Raw genomic sequence first — 9,761 nt, forward strand, 5'->3', positions numbered from 1 at the left:
GGTTTGTAAACGCAGACCGCATCAATCAACACATATCCATATTCAAATTAATCATTCGATGCTTCCATTCTCTTTGTGCGGTTCCAAATCGGAATCATGCGTTTCCCGTGAGCTTCCAAATTCACCTTTTTGAGAATCGCGATTCCATAGCGCTTCCGAACGATTCCGAGCGCTCCCGCTCCCGCTTCCGCTTCCGAAGCGAGAATCGGAGCTTTCGTCACGCTTCCATGCTGCTTAGGTCATTGCATTGAGCAGGGCCGGCGTTTGAGGGGAGCTTATGGAGCAAATGTTCAGGGCCCAAAATATTTGGGTTAATTTAAGGGCCCATTTTTTAAAATTTTTTAAATTTTTTTAAAATAGTTATAGTGTTAAAAGGCCCTTTTTTGTAGGAGTGTTAAAAGGCCCTTTTTTTTTTTTGGTAAGAGTGTTAAAAGGCCCTTTTAAAACCCAAAATTTTCAATTCTGTATCTTTTAATATATTTTTAACCACACAAACAAAAATTTCTCAAAGTATCTGATTTTGCAAAAAAAAAAAATTTACATGATAAAGGGCCCAATTTAAAGATTTGTACAGGGACCGGCAATCCACTGAGCCAGCCCTGGCATTGAGGTTTTTTACAAATTTCTTCCTAGTATCGTAATCAGAAGAAACAGGTCGAAAAGAGCAGTAATCAGCACTGAGATATAGTCATCAATCCTATATCTTCCCAATGCAATGAACTCAGAGTTCTTCACCTTTTCTCGAATCCTTGGCATCCATAAACCAAGTAAAATGATTGAGACTCTCTAGTGAACACAATTTACTAATTTCAGGAAAAAATAAAAATTAGTAGTATTCATTTACATTGACTTGAAATATTATTATTGTCCTCAACCACATTACTTCGAGAGGCCATAACAACAGAGCTGCAATAATATAGAGCCATTAGAAGATTCAATGGGGAAGAAAATTGTGAACAATTAGGAATTACAAATTTATTGGAACCTAATTATTATCGAACTAAGTTCTAAATGACAATGTATCCTCTCTTTTTTAGCCTTTTAATCATTGTGAGGCTAAGATCAGACAAACGACCTGATTGGTTCCGGCTGTACCTTTAGATTTTTTAATGTAGATTTTAAGCTGTAGATGTTTTGGCTGTGACTGTAGAATTAAAAATTTTGAAAAGTTAAAAACTGTATGCTTTAGGAAAAAAAGGCTTTCTACAACCAAAAAATGAAATATAGAAATATTTTGTCTGTGAGAAAGAAAAAAAAATGGAAAGTCAAAACTTCTAAAACTTGATTGGGTTTATTTCAATGCTTTAGAAATTTTTTTGTTTTGTAAAGATTCTAAAGCACTTGCCAGTCAGGCTCAAGCCAAGGTTTCATAATCCAGAACCCAAGCAAAATGTAAATAACAAGGAATGAATTAAGGAGAGAATTCACACTTGAAACACGACTACCTAATCTGAAGCGGATATGGGTTTTAGGGAGTATTTATACTAGTGGAGTATCAGAACTATTCACGCGCTTTTTTAAATATTTAAACTAATATAAATTAAAGTAATGTTTTTAAAATATTGATGTTTTATATATATACCATAAATTCTTTGATAAGACTAATATGCAATGTGATTTAACTATAACCGTTAAAAAGATGGTAGTGAAGACGATAAAATACCGCGCGAAATGAAAAAAAAAATTGAATATAAAGATAAGTTAAATTCTTCTTTTATTTAATGTTTGGAACTTAAACAATTTCCAAAATTATATTCAATGATTTATTGACTTTTACATTTACTACATTTATAAATACAATTAATAGTGTTTTTGTTCATAATATTAATTAATAATTTTACAAATGTCAATTTGCCAGAAGCTTCTAAATGATGAGGCATTCAACAAGGAAAGTTATTTTATCTTTGACTATTATAATCCTTTCTGTAGAAATATAATAATTGAAGTCTTTCGTTTATCTTTGACTAAAAAACTAGGCATTTTAAAACTCTTTTAAGGCATTATATTAGTAAAAAAAAAAATCATTTACTCTTTACTTGATATGGAAAACACTATAACCCCATGACTGATATAATTTAGAAAACCAAACTGGACTTCAGTTCTTTGACTTGAGTTCTAAGGTTATATATAACTTGCTCTGTTTTTCGAGCCAATTCTGTTTTTTTTTTTCTTTCTGTGAAATGTTTTGAAATTCTTCAGAATCATCACATGTGATCAACAGTCTTGAGAGGAACTCTGCTCTCTCTCGCTACAAAGAAAAGAAGAAATCTCGAAGGCATAATTCTCCCTCAAGCACCTTTGTATTACTTTGATAGTCAAAATCAATCTTTTGTATTAATCGAATCATTATCATATAACGTCTATGATCAGATAAAATAATAAAATTTAAGTTATCTTAAGACAAAAGTTACATAAACTGAGCTATTATATAACCCTATTAGTAAAGACCAAACTTCTTATAAAGAAGTCTATCATAATGTGGTGGTGGTGTTGGCATATCAAGACTTCGACTGTAGTCATGCCACAAACCCACAGGCATTGGTTCTTCACCACCACTAAACCTACAGCTCCCGTTTCTTCCAGCATACGTCTTTCGTTTTCCTCTAGGATTTTCGTATATCTCCTCTCTCCCGTTACCGGTTCCTCTTACAGCTTTGTATCCGTTTTCCAAGCAGACTCTTTTGTTATGAGGTTGTTGTGGCGACACAGGAGGAGAAGGCTCCACAACAGCTTGTTGGCTAAACAACTTTTGTGTGAGATGTTCTCCAGCGAACTTGCCATTGAGGAATTCAAAGATGTCATCTACGGTTTTGTTTATGGAGCTGTATATCTTTTCGGCTCCTTTGTCACTAACCACCCTTGCAAAAATTTTAGACACGTCTGTAAAATCCTCAACCTATATAACAACATACACGGAAACAAAAAAAAAAATACTTAAGTGATAAGACAAAAAAAAAAGTAAGAATGTGAATGAAATTTTACTGAATAGGTTTTTACAAAAAAAGTTTACACTAATAACATCCCATTTCTTCTTTTTGGATATCCAAAGACCATTCAACACACTGGCGCAAAGCCCTTGCCTCCAAAGGAATTCTACAGATTGCAACTGTAAGACAGAAAATATTTATTTCGTTATAACAAATAAGCTTCATTTTAATTGATGTTTGGGTTTAAAGGAAAAAAAAAAGATAGTACCTTAATAAAAAAAGTTGCAAACAGTTTACCAAGAGATTCTTGATTACACTGTCCCCAATTTAAGAAATTTTGCGTTCTTTTCTCAACGTTAGGAGGGTCGATTCCATCTGCGAAAAGACATAAGCAAAAACAAGAAGAAAAAGGTGATAAATGTTGAATCTGCTAGAAAACAAATGACCAGTCCAAAACCATCATATAGTTCTCTTTTATTTTGTTTTATGTGTGGTCGTGTGGATACAAATATTACCTTTAAATAGTGTAGAGAATGGAGGTAAAATTGGAGGACTTTGAGTCTGCACATAAGACAAAGGAGAGAACCATTTTAGTCATTCAAAGTTCCTCATAAGCCTCAATAGTATATGACCGGATAGTTACATGCAACTTATCGCGAAGAAAAGAAAACCTATAACACTTTAATCCAACAAGTATAAATAATCAGAAAGATGAAAAAGAGACAAAATTATTCCCCATGCATTTAACCAAATAAACTACATAATTGGCATCATGAAACTCGAAATTCTCCGTAAAATGATCCAACAAGATTAACTGAGTTTATACCTGTAAATGATGAGCGACGAGCAGTGTTATATATCGAATTCAGGGTATGTTGTGACGCACTATTAACCCCATGTGCTTTGGCCCAATGCTTAATCTGACATATGACAATAGTCACATTAGTACTAAACAATTGACAGTGCTTGTGTAAGAGGCCATTAGTGCTAGAAGGATAAACGAAAAGCTTTAAAATAAAAACTGAAAAAATCTTACCAACAAGCAAAGTTTCTGAAACCTATCATCAATTTGAGATATAATACGAATGATCTTGGAAACTAAAATGCCGTCTTTGCTTTCGACAGCCAAATCACATTCAATACCAGTCCTTTGATCACAGAATTTGACAATTGGCACCCTAGCATTGAAGATAGGTACAACATTCCTAACAAACACTTGCCCTGCAAAAGAAGTGTAGGCAAGATATAATATATATGAAACTCATCATTTTAAGAATGTTATTTTCACTTGTCAATATAGTTAACATGTATTGGCATACACATTTATAGCTTCCAATGACTTAGAATATAAGGAAAAAAACAATGTCTCGGTGAAATTTAATTCATTCCGTTAAACGTACCCTCCAAAGAGCGGAGCTTCGTTGCAAATCTTTCAAGAATTTCGAGCTTCTTTACACGAGAAAGTTCAGATGTTCCACTACCAAAGTTAATAGATACATCCAAATCCCTTTGCGGGGAAAACGTATCCATCACGAAAGACCCATATGCCTCAAGGACCGGTCTGCTCTCTTCTAATAAATAAAACCTCTGCTGAATATCGATATCGATCGAGCTTAATAAGATAAAAAGACTACAAGTAAATCATATAATTACCAAAAATATCTATAGCCATAGCATTGAGGTTTTTCACCAATTCCTTCCTAGTATCGTAATCAGCAGAAACCGGTCGAAAAGAGCAGTAGACATCATCTAATACATTATCAAGGTCTAGTAAGACATAACTATCAATGTTATATCTTTTAGATGCTATGGACATAGTGTTCTTCACTTTCTTTTGAATCCCTGACATCGTTAAACAAAGGCCACACAAACAAAAAAGATTGAAAAATTTATAGTGAACACAAACAATATCCAGGAAATTTCAGCAAAGAGTAGTAATAGTATTAACCTTTACTCGAAACATTCTTTTCCTCAGCCACCTTTTTTCTCGAGTCCATTATTACGTGTCTACTCTTGTTTCGAGAAGCAGTGCTATAAAACATGCAATAACATAAAACGATTATAAGATTCAATGAGGATGAACAACTGTGAAACGATTGGATCGGAGTCAAATAGAACTTGCCAAATTCGTGATAGAACCTAATTTTTTTATCAAACTAAGATCTAAAGCAAAAAATTGGCTTTTGAAAATTTAGGTTTTTGATTCGTACAGAGCAAAACGCGACGACTTCTGGAGGCAGTCTCGTTAATGTTTTAAATATATTTTTTAAAGTAGGGTTTTTAAGTATTTCCACCAAAAAAGAAAGGGTTATTTTCGGTATTTAAATATACTAAATACAATACAAAACTTAATATTACTACTATATATACTAAATATTTTTTTTTTCATTTTTCCCAATTTTAATACCATTTAAAAAAAAAATAGTAATTAAAACATTTGTATTCAATCATATATTTTAAATCAGGAAAAATATCAAAAAATACGCGAACTTTCAAATTTGGGACGAAAAAAGAATGAACTTTCGAAATGTCATTTAAATCATAAAGTTTAGGTTGACTATTTTACAAAATGGTGAAGTTTAGTTTGACTTGGCCATTTCGGGCATACCGTTAAATTTTTGTTAACCAGACGATCACAGTGTTAAATTTACGTTAGAAATTTCCGTTGAGTCTAAACGACGTCGTTTTAAAACTCTGAAACGACGTCGTTTCATTAGAAAATAAGATGAAAAATTGCATCAATGGAGAATCAAACAGCTGACCTATTAGACTAATGAGAGGCGCTCAACCGGTGCGCTACAATAACATTATGGTATTATACCAAACAGAACATATATATACTAACAAATAACTATGTAAAATTAATTAAAACTATATACAATTAATTAACAATAACAAAATTAGAAAAAATATTACAAAACATATACAAATATTAAATATACTTACTATAAATATATATTTTGAAATTTTAAATGCTAATTTTATATATAAAGATTTCTTCTTTATTTGGAAAATTATTTTTTCCTAAATTATAAACAAGCAAAACTGAAACTTATAGAATCTAAAAAAATTAAATATATGACATAAAATTTATACAATCTTTCTCACATAAATATAGGATTAAAGATTGTATAAATTATAAGATTAGAGATTGTATAAATATATCTCATATATTTATGTCATATACTTAATTTACTATATTCTATAAGTTTCTGTTTTGTTTTTTTCATAATTTAGGAAACAGTATTTTCCAAATATAGAAGCAAATTTTATATATAAAATTAAATATTTAAAATTTCAAAATATATATTTATGGTAAGTATATTTAATATTTGTATATGTTTGGTTATTTTTTTAGTTTTGTTATTGTTAATTAATTGTATATAGCTTTAATTAATTGTACATAGTTATTTGTTAGTATATATATGTTCGGTTTGGTACAATTCCATAATGTTATTGTAGCGCAACGGTTGAGCGTCTCTCATTAGTCCAATAGGTCAGCTGTTCTCCATAGATGCAATTTTTTCATCTTATTTTCTAATGAAACGACGTCATTTCATAGTTTCAAAACGACGTCGTTTAGACTCAACGGAGAATTCTAACAGAAATTTAAAACCGTGATTATCTGGTTAACGGAAATTTAACGGCATGCCCGAAATGGCCAAGTCAAACTTAACTTCACTATTTTGTCAAAAAGTTAACCTAACCTTTATGATTTAAATGACATTTCGAAAGTTCATGTTTTTTTCGTCCTAAATTTGAAAGTTCGCGCATTTTTCGACATTTTTCTCATTTTAAATCAGTTTGCGTTTTAGTGAATTTTAGATGATTTTAGGTGAATTTGAGAAAATTTTGGGAAGTTGTTATGATTTCTTGTTAAATCCTACTGAAAATCCGTGAGATTAGAGCATACGTATATGTAGTTCTATTATTTAATTTGAGTTTAAATAAATGAAACTAGAAAAATATGCCCTTAATTTTCTAAAACTTAAGATGCCCTAAGCCAATGTTAATTTTTTTTTACCATGGAAGCAGGCCCTAGATCCCCGATTCGAAGTCCAGAAGCAAGATGGTTTCAGCAATGCGGATTAATGATATATATGGTTTCTGCAATACGGATTAATGATATATATAAATTTTAATGTTGATTCAAAAACCCGTCCCGCCATATAACCTCGTCCTGCAATATAATTTGTCTTGTATTATTTTTATTTTTATTTATTCAAATATTCATAATATTATAACTTTTTATTGAATTTTGATATAATATAATATTTAAAACTTTTCAAAATTTTAAAATTTAATATTTTCTGTAAAATCAAATAGTTAAACTAACGACATAATTAAACCGTATACAAACTTTTAAATTTGGATGTTTGTTAATTTAAACTTCCCTTTCATTCTGATTTAGATTCATTTTGATCTTATTTATAATATGATTTTGAATCATTATCTAAACACTTTAGCCAATGTGGGATGTTGAACACACACTTTTTCATCAATTGGGTAATATATGTCCGTCTTTAAAATTTTGAATCACAATATATGCAGGAAAAAATTGAGATTTTTTTAACTTTATATATTATATGATAATTCAAAACAGTTTAAAAAATCAAACAAAGATGATAGGAGAATCATAATTTTAAATCTTAATCAAATCTTCTAAATATCTATATTGATAAATATGGAATATCTTGTGTAAGAGTTCAGTTTTTATAACCCGATCCAAGTTAAATATGAAATATCCGAGTCGGGTACCAAATTTGTCGGTTCACAGTTTAACTCACCCGTTAACAAATGTATTTCAAATATACTATAGAGATTACGGTTAGTGGTTATGGTTTTTAACCATTTTATACGATTACGGTCCAAAATATGGTTACGGTTTGATTTTGGTCATGCCTATTTACATTGTCGTTAAAACACTAAATGTTGTGTTTTTGCTTACTGAAAACAGCAAGATTTTGTCGCTCATAAGACACGATTTGTCGATTTCTTCCAAAAACAACCAGACTTTCTGTCGCTAACCTTAAATCGTTCATACTCTTAAATCCCCAAAATCTCCAAATTCCCAAATCGATGAATCCTAATTTCAAAGAAATTGATATTCTCTGAATTTTTAGTGGCTAAAAAGTATTGGTAAAGATTAGAAGTGAGTTGTTGTGGAGATTAGAACGAATCCACAAACAAACCGGAGAATAATTTGCAAATTAAATCTCAAAATTTATTGGTAATCTGGTTCGATAAAAATAATTTGCAATTAAATCTATTATTTATGTGTTGTTACTGATAAAAACAATTATTTATGAGTCAATATTAATTTTTATTTTATTTTATGTATACCTTCCCATTCATCCCTTGATTTTCCCTCTCTCACTCTTATAAATATTTGTTTTCTGTATTTTATTTTCTGTATACCTTCCCATATTTGTTTCCTTACCCAAGAATACTGATTTTTGATCAAGCGACGTAAGCCCATAAATTCTTAGTATGTCTTTATTACGTGATGAGCACACTATAAGAACATATGCAATGCAAGTCTCTCGCCATAATGTCTCAATTATAAAAATAATAATAAAATAAGAAATAATAATATTTAATTATTTGAGTCTCTCAAAAAACTGGAGAGAGTCTCTCAAAGTCTCTCCTATGAGAGACTCTCTCAACTTTTTTGAGAGACTCACAAAATTAAATATTATTATTTATTATTTTATTATTTCTTTTGATTGTGAGAGACTTTGATAAGAGACTTGCATTGCACATGCTCTAAGAAGTGATCGAATCGCCAAAATTTGATGAGCTCGTAGCTTAACAAGTTAATCAACATTAATTGAGCTTAGAAACTTTTGTCATTGAATCACTAAAGCAGAAACAAAAAACAAAAAAAAGATTATAAGGTTGAAACTTTAAAACAATCTTTACGAATTTTTTTTTTTTAAAAATGTCCTTAATGAATTACAACTTCTAAAATTCGGTTTGAGTTTCCATATTAAATCATCTGAGGTTTAGAACTGACTTGCTTAACAAGTCTTTGATTATCTCTTAAGTATGATTCTAACAAAACTAAACTCAAACATAATTCCATATTAAACTAAAGTAACCAACATCACCTCGATACCAAGTGAGTTTCTGATAATTTGTTAGTTATCTCTTTCAATAGAGTTATTATCTGCTAATTCACAATTCTAGAAATTTATGAAAAACAAATATATATATTCGAATATAACATGTGTGTGAAATTTTAGACTTCGTAAATGTACCAGACGAAAAAAAAAACTTGTTTAGACTTACCAAACAACTATATATAATAGCTTTGCGAAACTATGAATCAAACAACTATAAATTAAAATCTAAATTACTTCACCAAAGAACTATACTTTGTTAGATAACTTTTTTCAAAGAAAGACTACATCATTAAATAACTTTGCAAGAATATTACGCATAGAAACGTTATAAAGTATATGAAATTATGCACATACCTACTTCTTTGTAGAACTGACAAATCTTTTTTTTTTAGGGAGATTGGTTTGAGAAAAACTTATATATACGAACCTAACAATAGAGTTGATATAGGTTTGGGGAATTAATTTGGAGTTTTATTATTAAAAATTAGCCTAAATTAATATGTCATGATCTTCAGGTTTTATCAAAATCAATAAAAAAAAAAAAAAAAAAATCAACAAAAATTAATCTCTCACGTGGGCTAGCTAATGTATTTCCATTTTCCAATCAAGAACCCAAAGTATTTCCATTTTTCTTAGTGAGAAAAAAAGGAAACATAACAGAAGTTTATAATTATAAATAATCTTTCTATCACAAACTTAGAGAGAAAGC

The 9,761-nt window shown here is 30.1% G+C and overlaps 1 protein-coding gene across 1 annotated transcript; it reads right to left on the reverse strand.

The window, feature by feature from the left end:
• Nucleotides 1–2,327: 2,327 nt before the first annotated feature.
• On the reverse strand, nucleotides 2,328–5,154 carry LOC9313501 (protein HESO1). Its single transcript, XM_021024173.1, is given in 9 exon segments — nucleotides 2,328–2,896; nucleotides 3,011–3,106; nucleotides 3,196–3,302; nucleotides 3,443–3,488; nucleotides 3,754–3,784; nucleotides 3,786–3,892; nucleotides 3,964–4,148; nucleotides 4,328–4,498; nucleotides 4,581–5,154. Coding segments are annotated over 9 exon segments (1,398 nt in total). The 5' UTR covers nucleotides 4,777–5,154; the 3' UTR covers nucleotides 2,328–2,437.
• Between the last annotated feature and the right edge of the window lie 4,607 nt (nucleotides 5,155–9,761).

This window comes from Arabidopsis lyrata (assembly GCF_000004255.2).
Source record: "Arabidopsis lyrata subsp. lyrata unplaced genomic scaffold ARALYscaffold_5, whole genome shotgun sequence".
NCBI lineage: Eukaryota > Viridiplantae > Streptophyta > Magnoliopsida > Brassicales > Brassicaceae > Arabidopsis > Arabidopsis lyrata.